General features: G+C 44.5%; 1 protein-coding gene and 1 non-coding gene across 2 annotated transcripts in view; both read left to right on the forward strand.

The window, feature by feature from the left end:
- Window positions 1-670: 670 nt before the first annotated feature.
- Window positions 671-16,084, forward strand: part of PDGFRL (platelet derived growth factor receptor like) — a 59,431-nt gene continuing 44,017 nt past the window's right edge. Inside the window, exons 1-2 of the mRNA XM_053578270.1 lie at window positions 671-857; window positions 11,891-12,188. Of these exons, the coding sequence (XP_053434245.1) occupies window positions 803-857; window positions 11,891-12,188 (353 nt within the window). The 5' untranslated portion in view covers window positions 671-802. The remainder of the gene's footprint in view (window positions 858-11,890; window positions 12,189-16,084) is intronic.
- Window positions 8,906-9,015, forward strand: LOC128576644 (U6 spliceosomal RNA). The gene has a single exon (XR_008377473.1). It is a non-coding gene; the product is annotated as a U6 spliceosomal RNA (small nuclear RNA).

Below are 16,084 nucleotides of genomic sequence, written 5' to 3' on the forward strand. Positions count from 1 at the left end.
GACTCACGGCCCAAGCTTTCTAGAATCCCAACCTTGCTGGACAGCCTTTGAAGGGTTTGAGCAGGGTGAGATTTTCTGGGGTTTCATTTGAAAATAGATCCAACTGGTAAAGAGAGGATGGATTGAAGTACAAGAAGGGCAGGGGGACCCATCAGGACCGGGGACCACGCTCCTGATGAGACAGGAGCCCTCAGCCCGGGGAGTGAAGCTCGGTGATGATGGCAAAGTGGGGAGAGCTGGTGCACACTTTACTCCCGGAATGAATCTGTCCTTGCCACCTGGCACCAGGTACAGGGCTGGGCGCAGAGCCCATCTCTGGCCAGACACGGAGGAGCAGCACGAACCAGGGACAACGGTCCTGTTACTGAGCGCGAGTGAGCAAAAATATTTAGGGCACTTTTTACAGAGCACTAAGACTCTGCTTGAGCAGGCGGGGCGAGCGCTGGTGATATTTGGACAATCATGTTTAAATGTGACCCGATCAGTACCCGCAGGATGATACCAGACCTTCTCGACGCCGAGCCTCGGAGAAGTTCAAGGAGTGACGGTCACACTGAACCGTCCAGGTCTCGCTCGCAGCCCCGCCTCCCTGCGCTGGGAACAAGCGCGGCGCACCCCGGCCCCGCCAGGGGGCAGGAGAGAGCACAGCGCGCAGGGAATTTAAAAAATCCACAAGTTTCCCCCCAAACTGGGTTCCTCCCCGGGAAACCGAATCCTCCAGCTGTGGCGTCCCAGGCGCCCGCCCCTCGCCCGCCGCGTGTCCCTGCGCCCCGGGCCCCCACCCCCGGCCCCGGCCCCGAAGATGAAGCTCTGGCTGCTGCTCGGACTTCTGCTGGTGCGCGAAGCGCTGGAGGATGGTGAGTGAGTCCGGCCGGGGGGACACCCGGCTTGTGCCAGACTTTAGCGGGGACCCCTACCCCCTGTCCTCCTCCTGCCAGCTCTTCCTCTCTATTTCGGCCTTGGGTGGCTCTGCCCCGCGGCACCGCTCCCTGCTCCGTGCACCTGCCCCCTCCGGGCAGGGTCCCCTCTCCTCCCGCTCGCCACGTCCCCGGAGAGCCTTCTAAGGAGGTGACAGTAGCCCGACCCTGGAGAGCCCCGGTGGGACCTCTCCGAGCCTCCCGGAAAGCCCTGGGCGGGCGCGTGGAGCATCCCCAGCCAGCGCCTGGTCCAGCCCCCAGTGTCAACGTGTCGGTCCGGGAGGTGGCCCGGGCGGGGGCCGCGTGGCTGGGGACCTCGGCGACGGAGGGCGGCTGCCACCGATGCGAGGCCATCTCTGATTCTTCTGCAAAATTCCAAATGCCTTCCACTTCTCCGCAGTCCCAAGTGTGTTTCGTAAACGTCCTTGTACTTAAATCCTGCAAGATTCACTTTTTTGATCTTTCTAGGGCTTTTTAAAAATTTCGATATATTAAATTTCAAAAAGAATCAAAATCCCACAGCTTGTTACATTTCTTATCTGATTGGCTGGAGAAAGGAGAAGATAATACTTTTTTTTGTTTTTATTTTATTTTTTTGGTACTGCTTATGTGCACCACCCGGGTCCACCCTGTTGTGTAGACGCATAACCACAGGGTCAGGCTGTGTGTGTGTGTGACATATTTATACTATCAGCCTTTAGTTGTTTTGCTTGTCTCATTATTTACTCAAGTGGTGTTTTTGTGTGCTACATATTTAATCTGGATGTATCCTGGTGTCCTCAAACGTTTTGAAATTCCTCATCTACCGTTTTTGCTTAGATTTGGTTGAAAGGCAGCTATTGCTGTTATGCAACCTCGCACTGGAGCCAGCTCAACCTGGCTCACATTTTATCCACTCCTCAATCCTGACCAGTTCCTTTCTTCCCTATGAAACTCCAGGCCTTCACCAAAAAAAAAAAAAAAACACACATTCTAGTTTGCAAAGTTCAAGATGGTGATGGGGCTTCAGTTGAGTGCAAGGCTCTCTTAAGCTTAGGGACCTGCTTGATAAAGTGCAGGCAGCGTAGACTGGGTGGGGTGGGGGGATAACACTTAATTTGGTGCCCAGAGAGAAGCTGGCATGAATTCAGCTTGTAAAATGCAGTATTAAAATGCTCCTGGCAAGTCAGAAATGCAGTATTTGGTATCATAAGGCAGAACATGGACGGATAAAGTCATTTCAAATAATCCGTTCACTTTTTTGTACCCAAGATATCAGTCTTGAAGGCTCAGGAAGCAACTTCAGCTTTTGCCTCTTGGCTCTCTCCCAGCCAAGGTACATTATTACAAACATCTGCTGCAGTAAATTAGCATCTGTTTAAAACGTAATTCATACAAGCAAGTAAACATTTATGAGACAACCAGAGTGGAATAGAGACAATATTTTATAAGAAATAATTGATAAATTTTAAGTGTGATTATAGCACTGTGGTTTTGTGTTTGAAAGAATATATATATATATATATATACACACACAGACAATTTATGGACAAAATAGTGAACATATACTTACTCATTAAATGATGTAACAGTTTTCCTAAACCTATTAAGAATGTTTTTCCTGGTTGGGTGTGGTGGCTCATGCCTGTAATCCTAGCACTCTGGAAGGCCAAGGCAGTAGGATCATTTGAGTTCAGGAGTTTGAGACCAGACTGAGCAAGAGGGAAAAAATAGAAAAATTATCCAGGCATGTGGCACAGGCCTGTAGTCCCAGCTACTCGGGAGGCTGAGTCAGGAGGATTGCGTGAGTCCAGGAGCCTGAGGTTGCAGTGAGCTGTGACCATGCCATTGCACTCTATGGGGTGATGGAGCTAGACTCTATCTCAAAAAAAAAAAATTTTTTTTTAAAAGAATATTTTTCCTGTTTTGAGTTGGGGCCAGGCACAAGCAGTGGGCATCTAATTGGTGGGTTGCTAACATGCTGCCATCATTGGCTTCCCAAAGCACAAACTGCAATCCTACAAACCCAAGGCCCACAGTCAGTTCATTCCACTGACTTTCAGTTTTTCTCTTCGTACCTAACAGAGAGCCTTGTAAGAGGAAAAGGCTTCTCTTCAAGTGTGAATTGGGCAGACATCTGTTCTGACCCAGTGACATTTGCCTTGTCTTCTAAAATGCTTTAAATTTTTGGAAGCGATGCTCTTCCACTTCAGCAAGAGGGGAAGCTGGAAGGCGTGTAATGCTTCAAGGCATGAAACTGAGGCATGAAAACAGTCAATCACTAACGCAAGACCCACTTAGCGACAAACATTGACCACAGCACTTCATTTTCAGCATTTATGTGGAATCAGGGCCACTGAGTTTATTGATTGAGTGTTCCTAGAAAGTACAAAATCGCAGGCACTTACTGACTTTTGATTACTTCCTTATTTTTGTTCAATGTCAGGAGCAAATGTTAAAGCATAAATATTGATTTGTTGCTGCTGTTTTGTTGAACACCAGAGCCTTGATCCATGCTAATTTAATCTTCAGTCTAACAAGAGGTTCTTTTACATCTTATGAAAGAGTTTTCCTTCTGGGAGGACTAAAGACATTCATTGAGGCACGAGGGCAAAACAGATTTCTAGAAAGGTAAGGGACAGAAACACAATGACATTGATTCTCTAATTAAGACCATGTAGCACTTTTCTGTCTTAGTTTATTCCTTGGAGACAGAGAGTAAACTTAGTTCAGAAATCTTTATAATTGAAAAAAGAATTATAAGAAAATGCCTCATTTTTGATGAGTACAAATAAGGAATGTTTTGAAGTACTTAGGATCTTCACCTGTATGTTCGACATACACAATAATCGCTGGTCCTTAAAGACAAGAAAAAGTTTGAGGGCAAAAGAGAGAGACCTGGTGAGGAGGGAGACAAGTCCTGAGGTGTGTTGGTTTTTCCTAGACAAGGCTGTAAACCCCTTGGTTTGTGGTGCTCATAATCAAATGGAAAGGACGGGCAATACACAAACAAGTAAAGATGTAATAATTTGAGACAACAACCAAAGCAAATAGACAACTTTCAGAATGGGAGAAGATATTTGTCTATTATGAATCAGACAAAAGCTGGATAATTAGGATCTACAGAGAGCTCAAATTAATCACCAAAAAAGGACCCAACAATGTCCAGGGGTCTTCAAACTCCACATGAGGTGGTGTGATTGTATTTGTTCCTGTTTTGTTTTTTTACTTCAAAATAAGATATGTGCAGTGTGCATAGGAATTTGTTCATAGTTTTTTTTTTAAACTATAGTCCGGCCCTCCAATGGTCTGAGGGACAGTGAACCGGCCCTCTGTTTAAAAAGTTTGAGGACCTCTGCAACAATCTTTTGTATCACTGGGTGAGAGACATGAATAGAACCTTCTCTAAAGAAGATGGATGGATGGCTAACAAGCATATGAAAATATGCTCCTCATCACTCATCATAAGAGAAATGCAAATCAAAACCACCCTGAGATATCACCTAACCCCAGTGAGAATGGCCCACATCACAAAGTCTCAAAGCTGCAGACGCTGGCATGGATGTGGAGAGAAGGGAACACTTTTACACTGCTGGGGCGACTGCAAACTAATGCAACCTTTTTAGAAGGAAGTATGGAGAATCCTCAAAGAACTCAAGTTAGACATTGCATTTGATCCTGCAATCCTATCACTAGGCATCTAACCAGAAGAATAAAAATCATTTCATCATAAGGACATTTGCACTAGACTGTTTATTGCAGCTCAATTTACAATTGCCAAATTGTGGAAACAACCTAAATGCCCACCAACCCAGCAATGAATTAACAAGCTGTGGTATATGTATACCATGGAATACTATTCAGCCACTAAAAAAGATGGATACTTTACATCTTTTGTATTAACCTGGATGGTGGTGGAACACATTCTTCTTATTAAAGCATCACAAGAATGGAGAAGCAAGAATGCCGTGTATTCTATTCTAATATGAAGGCAGTAGATGAGCTAATACAAGGGGGTGTAGGGAAATGAGGGAGCCAGGAGAGGGGAGGAGGGAGGGGGATGGGAGTCATGGTGTATGGCACACCTCTTGGGGGAGGGACACAATTATCAGAGAGATTCCACCTAACAAATGCAATCAGTGTAACCTAATCCTCTGTACCTTTAATGAATCCCAAACAACAAAAAAAGATAAAATAATTTCAAGAAGGGGGACACCTGTAGCTCAAGCAGCTAAGGCGCCAGGCACATACACCAGAGCTGGAGGGTTTGAAACCAGCCCACGCCTGCCAAACAACAATGACAACTACAACCAAAAAATATCTGGGTGTTGTGGCAGGCACCTGTAGTCCCAGCTACTTGGGAGGCTGAGGCAAAAGAATTGCTTAAACTCAGGAGTTTGAGGTTGCTGTGAGCTGTGATGCCACAGCACTCTACTCAGGGCAATAGCTTGAGGCTCTGTCTCAAATAACAATAATAATAATAATAATAATAATTTCAAGAAGTGCTAAGTAGCACGAATAAGCATTAATCAGGATGTATATGTTTCCCGTTGCCACTGTAACGAAGTGTCATGAACAAGGAGGCTTAAAACCACAGAAGTTTATTTCCTCACAATCTGGAGGCTTGAAATCCAAAGTAAAAGTACAGGCAGAGCCCTGCTGCTTCTGAGACTCCAGGTAGAAGCCCTCCCTGCCTCTTCTGCTGCTGGCCAGCAACCACTGGGGTTCCTCGGCTTGCAGCTAGCATTTTGGCTGTCTCCTCCCTGTGTGCCTGTCTTCACGTGGCGCTTCCCTCTCTGCGTGTGTCCCTTCTCTTCTGATAAGGACAGCGGTCACATTGGATGCGAGCCGACCCTAACGGCTTCATTGCAACTTGATTACATTTACAAAGACCCAAATGAGGCCACATTCACAGGTGAGGGGGTGAGGACTTCAGTGTATCCTTTTAGGGGACACACTCCAACCAGTAGCATAGGATGAGATGTGGAAAGGATGGAGGGAGGGAGGAAGGCTGTGGGTCAGATGGACAGTCAGACATCTTCCCGAAGTGAGGGAGCGACTCCAGGAAACGTCCAGAGTGCTAGGGTGGAAGCAGGAGCTACTTTGCAGGTGCCTTAACAGTCTGGATGAAGAGTGGCTTGGCCCACAGTGGTGACAGTGGATGGACGGTCTATTTTCAAGGTGAAGACAGAAGGATTTGCTGCCGGTTAAGATGTGAAAATTGAGACAGACTCTAATATGTTTGTTCTGAGCAACTGGGTGAATGGAGTGGCTATTTGCTGATTAAGGGAACACCGGGCAGGAACAGGTCTGAAGGGGCATCCAGGGGTCACTCTTGGACATGCTAAATTTGAGATGCCTACTAGTCTTCCAAGTGCCTGTGCTGAGTAAGCGACACAATATTCAGATCTGGACTTGAGTAGCAGAGCCAGGACGGGACCTGGGGCAGCTTTCAGTGTATAATTGCAAACAAGAGCCTTGGGCTTCTTAAGGTCATTCAGAGAGTGAACGCAGTGAGAGAAGGTGAGGAGGCCAGGAAGAAGTGTGGTCAGTGACCCTGGAGGCAAACCAAGACAGCAAGACGTCCTGGGACTCACGTGGATCGAGTTTGTCCAAAAATAAAGCCGTCAACTGTGTTCTAAGTAGAGTTCTGGAAAATGTTTCAAATTAAGTCTTTGTCCTGGAATAAAGGATCTTATCTTCAGAAAATGACACTTTCCTTTTAAAAGTGCTAGGAGAGGGGCGGCGCCTGTGGCTCAAGGAGTAGGGCGCTGATCCCCTATGCTGGAGGTGGCGGGTTCAAACCCAGCCCCGGCTAAAAACCACAAAAAAAAAAAAAAAAAAAGTGCTAGGAGAGTGTTTCTGGAGTGGGGTTGTCGAAGGGATCGGGGTGAGGAAGGACTCTCATCTTTCTCGCGATACACTTTCATGTCCCGAAGGTCACCGGTCACCTTCCCACCTTCTCAGCTTTGTTCATGGAAAAGTGTGTGTGTTCTGGGAGGGTGTTTCAGAAGGATGGGAAAATAAGAGTGGGTGTCTCCTGGGTTATATAACTAATTGGGAGACAAGGGAGCTGCTCAGAAAATTTATAGTGTGGTTAGGTAGATGCTGCCCTCAGGACTGGCCTTTCCTCTCTAATCTGCCTACTAGGGAAGAAAAAACCACACAGCTCTTTGATATTAATGACTGTTTAACGCGTAATCCCCATCTAAGCAGCAGTCACTGATTCTCCTGATGAATTTAGTTTCTCTTCCAACACAGCTTTATAGAATTAGAGATATTAATAGTCAGATCCCTTTTTTTTATTTTTTGAGACCTTGTCACTCTCTCACCCTGGGGAAGAGTGCTCTGGCGTCATAGCTCACAGCAACCTCAAACTCTTGGGCTCAAGCGATCCTCTTTTCTCGGCCTCCCGAGTAGCTGAGACTACTGGCACTTGCTATATGCCCAGCTAATTTTTCTACTGTTAGTAGAGACTTGCTTGTTGGTCTTGAACTCCTAGCCTCAAACAATCCTTTCGCTTCACTCTCCCAGAGTCCTAGGCTTACAGGCGTGAGCCATGTACCCGGCCTCAAATCACTTCTAATGAGTAAGGTTTGGTTGTACTCTCAGTCAATGCTGAATAATCACAGTTCCTTTGTCCTTCCTTTGTATTAATTTATTCATTCATTTTGGAGACAAGTTTTTGACCAGCGTCTCCTCACTTGGGGATTCTAATGTATGCCTCCGAACAGGAAACCCACACCTTCCAAGGAGGTTGGGCACCCATTCCCAGCATCGAGTTCTGTTTGACTTGGAATTTCTCATCGTATCAAACAAAGATATGTGCAAATGAAATGAAACTGCAGCACTGTCCTGACCTCTAAGTGGACCAAGAGGCAAGAGCATAAACCAGAGAGAACTGCAGACCTGGAGTCAGAGGTTCTTTAATACCTCTGGATAACCAAGAGCACCTGTAGCACCTGTAAAGTTAAAACAATAATAGCTGCTGTAAAGTTAAAACAATAATAGCTGCTTTGTCTCCTGCAGGAGTTTGTCATGAAGATCACGCAGGACCACCATGAAATAAGTAGCACTTAGCTAGCAATGGCTTACCGTGGCTCAAATGCTGTTCTCAGCATTTTAAATATTAATTCACTTAATTCCTGCAACAATCCAGGAGATAGTTATTGTTATCCTATCATTCTCAATTTACAGATGAGGAAACTAAGACGGGAGAAGGTAAGAAACTTCCTAATGTCACACAGCCAGTCATTGGCAGGCCTACACTTGAAGTCAATGATGATATTTAATTATTTGTGAGTTTGTGAGGGCTAGATGTTGGCACTGAGCGAGAGGTCGTAAGAACAGGATTGGTTCCAGAGCTGGGCAAGGCTGAGAGTGGAGGGTAAGTGGCTCTTGTGTCACAAGTCAAAGGTTAACACAAAAGATGCCACAACAAGTTTCATGGGTACACAGTTGAATCCAAAGCAGCTGAGTTTTTACAGGTGGGATCTTGCTACATTGCCCAAGCTAGTTTTAAACTCCTGTCGTCAAGCAGTCCTCCTGTCTCAGCCTCCCCAGTGCTGGGTTTATAAGTGTGAACCAACACACCTGGCCTGAGTGTTTTTGTTTTTTGTTTGTTTGTTTTTCAGACAGAGTCTCACTGTGTCACCCTCGGTGGAGTGCCATAGCTTCACAACTCATAGCAACTTCAAACTGTTGGGCTTAAGTGATCCTCTTGCCTCAGCCTCCCAAGTAGCTGGGACTACAGGCACCTGCCACGATGCCTGTCTTTTTTTTTTTTTTTTTTTGGCTGTAGTTGTCATTGTTTGGCAGGCCCAGGCTGGTTTCAAACCTGTCAGCTCCAGTGTACCTGGCTGGCCCCCTAACTGCTGAGCTCCAGATGACGAGCTGGCCTGAGTTTTTGATTATAATTTTCTTTTGACTTACCACATTTCCCCATTTTATGCAAGTATCCTGTAATTCTGTCTATTGGCCAAGGTTTGTATATTTATTTAAAATATAGAGTGCTCACTTTGACAGTACATGTACTAAAATTGGGTTGATACAGAGAAAATTATCAGTGTGGCTTCTGCTCAGGGATGACATGCAAATTTGTGAAGTGTTCTGTATTTTTATTTTATCTAACAAACGCAAACGATGTCACTTAATCATTTGTATCTTATATTAAATCTGAAACAACGTGTATATATATATATGTACTATATACACAGAATGTTTATCTCCGTATAGTGAAACAAGCACTTTGGAATTGAGGCCAAAGACCTGAATTCTTGCATTTTGCCATTAACCAGCTGAGTGACTTCGTGCAATTGATTTAATTTTTTTTTTTTTTTTGCAGTTTTTGGCTGGGGCTGGGTTTGAACCCGCCACCTCCGGCATCTGGGGCTGGTGCCCTACTCCTTTGAGACACAGGCTCTGCCGTTAATTGATTTAATTTTTTAGGGCCTCCTTTACTTGTTTTTCATCTCCAATGGAGGAACCCAGAGATGTTTTGCAGCCAGCGGACAAGCCCTCGGGTAGCTTCAGTGCTCTGGGAACAAGATGAGATGGGTTGTTTGTTAGGGAGCAGGTGTTGGACCTTGAACATTTGTGTGGGAGTCAAGCCCGTGGGAAAGGAGCACGTGGCGATCCTTGAGCACGTAGCCCTTGTACATCATTGCTGGGCACTCCCCACACCTGTTATCCCCTCAATAAATAGCCATTACAGAGGTTGCTGGGGATCGGGCTCTCCTGCACCTCCCTCTCCTCTCACCTCTCGCAAGCTTGTACTTTTAATCTGCGCACCGGTGACACAGCAGCACCACCATGATATGAACTAACCTAAATGATCTCTAAGGATCCTGTAAGTTTGGACAGTTTGTAATTCTATGGGTATATATCAAGCTTCCCCTTTTCGTGGGACATGCTGTGTGGACATGCTGCAGGGGCCCTGGCTGAGATTTCTGGAGTCTGGTAGCCTTCCAAGGGCAGGGCAGCAGGAGCGATCTTCCATGGTTGCAGGCAATAAGGGGTTCCTTGCCTGTAGAAAAGGCAATAATAATAATAAAACCAACTGAAATTCAGTCAGCTTTTTATTATCGCTATTTTGCTGGCAACTCAACAATTTAAGCGATGAGATACTCTTCCTCCTAAAAATATTTTGTTGGCTAGATTCGAAACCAGGGGTCCTCAAACTGCGGCCCGCGGGCCACACAAGGCGGTGTGATTGTATTTGTTCCCGTTTTGTTTTTATACTTCAAAATAAGATATGTGCAGTGTGCATAGGAATTTGTTCATAGTTTTCTTTTTTAACTATAGTCTGGCCCTCAACGGTCTGAGGGACAGTGAATTGGCCCTGTTTAAAAAGTTTGAGGACGCCTGAACCATAGCTATGGTTAACTGTTGAGTTTTAATAAGCTTTAAGTTGGTGCACACTTAGTACTTTAATAAACATTGTACTCATGTGGACAAAGGTAAATTTCATGCTCCTCATTAGAGAGTTTGTTATGATTCGAAATCTTTTGAGTGTACTTTCAGTACAGTTTGTATCCAGTGTCTGTGAGGCTTACATATTCCTATGTTTAAATAGTAAATTCAAAATGTATAATGGCCAAGTGTGGTGGCTCACGCCCACAATCCCAGCACGTTTGGAGGCGGAGGCTGGTGGATCACTTGAGCTCAGGAGTTTGAGATTAGCCCAAGCATGAGACCCCATCTCTACTAAAATTACAAAACCTAGCCTGGTGTTATGTTGGGCACCTGTAGTCCCAGCTCCTTGGGAAACTGAGGCAAGAGGATCACTTGAGCCCAAAAGTTTGAGGTTGGTGTGATGATGCCACAGCACTCTACCCAGGGACACAGAATGAGACTCTGTCTTAAAATAAAAAATGCAGGGCGGCGCCTGTGGCTCAAGGAGTAGGGCACCGGTCCCATATGCTGGAGGTGGCGGGTTCAAACCCAGCCCCGGCCAAAAAAACACACACACACAAAAAAAAAAAAATGCAAAAAAACCCCAAATGAACAATGATCAGAGAGATTGCAAAGGCAAAAAATAGACCTGAGTGGCTTCAGTTCTGCCATGACATGGGACCACTTGGAGATTGTGACACAATGTATGAACCTTAAGGAATAGTATTTTTGTAAGGGCAAATTTTAGTTTATACATGAACTAGTTTGCTAAATTCGAATAATTTTGAAGCTGAAATACAATAGAACCTCTGTAAGCTGACCACTCGAGGGACTGTAATAAACTGGTCAACATAAGGAGCTCGGCCTACTGTGCTCAGATGTACATATGGTGCGTGTCCACTCTAAAAATTAGGTCAGTGTAAGGAGGTGATCAATGTAGGGAGGGTCTCCTGTATATTTTTTAATTAATTGCTCTAAAACTAAAGAATGGATTAAAAAAGGTTACGTGATTATCATAAAAATAATTTTGACATGTGAGGGGGGAAGTATTAAAAAAGTTATCTAGGCTTGGCCTCTGTGGTTCAAGCGGCCAAGGCCCAAGTCACATACACCTGAGCTGGCGGGTTCGAATACAGTCCTGGCCTGCTGAACAACAATGATGGCTGCAACCAAAAAAATAGCCGGATGTTGTGGCAGGTGCCTGTAGTCCCAGCTACTTGGGGGGCGGAGGCAGGAGAATCACTTGAGCCCAGGAGTTGGAGGTTGCTGTGAACTGTGATGCCACAGCACTCTACCGAGGGTGACAGCTTGAGGCTCTATCTCAAAAAAAAGTTATCTACTCTAACAAAGAAGGAGGGGAGAGGGGGAAGGAAGTGCAGAGAGAGAGAAGGAGGGAGGCGGTGGGGTCTTGGTGTGTGCCACACCACTGGGGGCAGGACACAATTGTAAGAGGGACTTTACCTAACAAATGCAATCAGTGTAACCTGGTTTCTTGTACCCTGAATGAATCCCCAACAATAAAAAAAGTCATCTGCTCTAGGTATTGGCTACTCTGTGACTGTCACTCTGTACCCCTCTGCTCTCTCTTCACATGTGTATAGTTGCTGGCCAACACCCTCCCAAGAACAAGCGTGCAAAAGAACCAGGAGAGAACAGAATCAAACCCACCACCAAAAAGGTGAAGCCCAAAATTCCCAAAATAAAGGACAGGGACTCAGCTGATTCAACACCAAAGACACCGTCTATAATGATGCAAGTGATGGATAAAGGTCGCTTCCAGAAACCTGCTGCTACCCTGAGCCTGTCAGCAGGGCAAACTGTAGAGCTCCGATGTAAAGGGAATAAAATTGGATGGAGCTATCCTGACTATCTTGACACCTTTAAGGACTCTCGTCTCAGGTAAGTGTTGACAATTTTTTTTACTTGTGTTGGGACAAGAGTTTAGTGTCGATTCCCTCATGAAATAGGACATCATTGCTGATGTCTACCACGTCACTTTAATAGATTAAGGTTGAGAGGCTGAGGCAAGAGGATCACTTGAGTCCAAGAGTTTGAGGTTGCTGTGAGCTATGATGCCACAGCGCTCTACCCAAGGTGTCTGAGTGAGACTCTGTCTCTAAATAGATAAATAAAACAATTGATATAACTATCCTGAACATTTAATCTTTGACTTTATTTTGATAAATAAATAAAACAATTGATATTTTACATTATTCTAAACGTTTAGTCTTTGACTTACAGAAAGTATCTTAAACTCAGATTTGGTGCTTGAAGATTTAGTATTTTCAAAGAATATTTTCAAAGTTATATCAAAATTATATGTTAAAATATGTTTGAAAACATTTTATGGACCCAAAGTGAATCGAAGAATATTCAGGACCTGAAAGAAAAAAATTTTAACTTTTTAACAGGAGTGTTCAAAGTACAGTAAGGGTCTTATAAGAAAGTAAAGACAGATGTAGGTTCCTCAAACCTTAGGAAACGTGCAAATATGATAAACATCTAGTCCCAACTCTGTATTAAATAACAAAAAAAATCACATTTTATTTGACACCAGAGATTCAAGAAAGGACTCTTGACATCTTTCCCACAACGTGGTGTGTTTGGATGGAGTATTCGCCCTGTGTTTTCTTTTCCTGGGGAATGAATTCTTTCCAGGGCCATGAGGGGCTGGGGCTGGAATCTCCGCAGGTGTTCTTTCCACAAAACCTTGTAGTTTTAACTAATATCCGTGGTTTTCTGGAAACTAAGTTCACGTGTTAGCACATTTGTTCACATTTAATCTTCTGACTACTTCCTCTTTATTCAGTCAGTTGTGAGATATTCCTGGTCCCTGATCTATAAAAGCAGGCCAACGAGAAGATCAATTCATGGGGAAGAAAGAGCTCTGATGAACTTGCAGAGCCCCAGGACCCAAGTAGAGAAAGATACCTATACATTTGTTTTTCCCAAAGTGCCAGGAATGTCTTCTTTGCTTATCAAATAGTAGCATGAATTAATATGTTTGGCTTTATTTATCAAGGCATCAAACTGTTTGGTAAATGATTCCAACTTGAGACCAAGAAAGGAAAATTAGGCTCAGCGCCTGTAGTCCAGTAGTTAGGGTGCTGGCCACATATACTGAGGCTGGCAGGTTCAAACCCGGCCTGGGCCAGTTAAACAATGACAACTGCAACCAAAGAAATAGCTACAGCCTTGTGGTGGGTGCTTGTGGTCCCAGCTACTCAGAAGGCTGAGGCAAGAGAATCGCTTAAGCCCACGAGTTAGAGGTTGCTGTGAGCTGTGATGCCACAGCACTCTACCAAGGGCAATATAGACTCTCAAAAAAAAAAAAAATTAATGTCATCCAAATCCACCTTTGCCTGTTGATTTTACACCATGGTATTTGAGCATGCCGTGTCTCAGTTTCCTAGTCTGTAAAACAAGGGGTTACTAAGGACCCTCTCTGGTATGAATCTGAAATTTGAGAAAAGGTTTTAAATCAATATTTCAGTAAGTTAACATTTTAACCAGCAATAATTTCATATAGATTTTATGTAGATTTATTCCTAGTATACCTTTTAATCATTTTAAGAGCACTATGGTATTCCATCAGTGTGATATGGCATCATTTTCTTACCTGGCTCCCAGTCTGGCTGTTTGAGAAGTTTGTCCTATCATAAATAGTGCAATTATACTGGTGGGGCGCGGTGGCTCATGCCTGTAATCCTAGCACTCTGGGAGGCTGAGGCCAGTGGATTGCTTGATCTCATGAGTTTGAGACCAGCCTGAGCAAGAGCGAGACCCCTGTCTACTAAAAATAGAAAAAACTGAGGCAAGAGGATCTCTTGAGCCCAAGAGTTGGTGGTTTTATGATGCCATGGCACTCTACCCAGAGCGACAGCTTGAGACTGTCTCAAAAAGTGCAATTATGAACATGTTTGTATTAAAAAGTTGCTATGATCATTTATATGTCTAACACTGGGAGAAAGAAAACATTGTTTCCTCCATCAAATCCTAAGGATAAATGTGTTATTTTATATCTTTATGAAAGGAATTGAAGAGGGAGCATGTTATGGAACAGAAAGGCCAGCTGGAGGAACAGCTGGATCTGAAACCTGCCTCTCCCACTAACCAGCAAAATGATCTTTGAGTAATTTCCTTAGACACCAGTTTTCTGATCTGGAATGGGGGCGCAATATTACCCATTGTAAGTGCTGCCAATGCAATGCCTGGCCCATTGTATTGGTGGGTATGCAATACATTTTAACTAATTGTTACCAGGGTGAAGCATTTTTCTCAAGTACAATTATCCAAGTGATCATCTGGGACAATTCTGACCAGGATTATTGCAAATAAGGGGATTTTGCACTGCCAGCATGGCTGCTGCCACAGAGAATCAAAGAAAGCTTATGGGCTCGGAGTCCGTGAGTAGGGCACTGGCCATATACATTGAAGCTGGTGGGTTCAAGCCCAGCCCTGGCCTGCTAAACAATGACAACTGCAACTGAAAAATAGCTGGGTATTGTGGCTGGTGCTTGTAGTCCCAGCTACTTGGGAGACTGAGGCAAGAGAATCGCTTAAGCCGAGGTTGCTGTGAGCTGTGATGGCACAGTACTCTACCGAGGGTGACATAGTGAAACTCTGTCTCAAAAAAAAAAAACACTTATGGACCTCTTTCTGAACAATGTAGGTACTTTTATTTAATTGATTAATTCCTAGTTTTGTTTTTTGTTGTTTTTAAGACACAGTCTGGTTCTGTTACCCCCAGGTACAGTGTAGTGGCCTCATCATAGTTCACAGCAGCCTTGAACTCTTGGGTTCAAGGGATCCTCCTGCCTCAGCCTCCCGAAAAGATAGGACTACAGGCGCATACCTGGGCCACTATGCTAATTTGGTCTATTTTGGGTAGAGAGAGGGTTCTCTCTTGCTCAGGCTGGTCTCAAATTCCACAGCTCACACAATCCAACCATAATGAATTTTTTGGACTTTGGGGCCTGAGTTGCACTTCCCTCATGAAAAAGTAAGTCCTCGGAGGGTGAATACTGCATCTGTTTGGTTCATCATTCAATTCCTACAACAATGACACACACTGGAACTCTGAGAATTTTTTTCTGGTTTCCCCAGGGCTTTAGTGCTCAAGTGCAAAGTCAGTTCTTCGTCCTACGAGCTTTCATACGACGTATAAAGATCATAACTTAGCATGGCGTATGCCCTGCTAGACAGATAACAGAGTGTTAATGCATTTCATGTCTGTGGGGGTGTCCCACCTGAATCTGTCCTCACGGTGGCTTGACCTCGGACCCGTCAATCAGTTGACTTCTTCCTCTGTCTTATCCACACTGCCCCCTTCTGACTTCACTTCTCCATCCATGCACCTTAGTTGCTGGGGTCTGGCATTTCTCAACTTGTGAACCTGTCCTAAGTTCCTTTGCTCTCTGTTACTCCTTCATTCTGGAAGTTTCCAGCCCCACATGAACCTTTCCCTTACTTAGTATCACAGGTGGACACTGGGTACTGCGAGAGAAAGCCACGCAGCTGGCCGCTGGGGCTACGGTCCATCGTGGTCACCTCCATTCTGTCTAGTGAAGCTGAATACATTTCTCCAGAGCAGTGATTTTCAGTTAGCGTACGTGAGAGGATCTTAGGTATGCTGCGAACATTTTTAAAGATCGTTAATTTATTTTAGAACAGACGTTCAAAGCACAGCAAGTCTAGTCCTTTTTATTTTACTTTTTCTTTTTTAATCAATATAAATTAAGTGTACCACAGAACTTTAACTACAGGGTCAAGTGTGCCGTGAGATGAAAAGGTGG

Source organism: Nycticebus coucang, chromosome 24, assembly GCF_027406575.1.
Source record: "Nycticebus coucang isolate mNycCou1 chromosome 24, mNycCou1.pri, whole genome shotgun sequence".
Taxonomy (NCBI): Eukaryota; Metazoa; Chordata; class Mammalia; order Primates; family Lorisidae; genus Nycticebus; species Nycticebus coucang.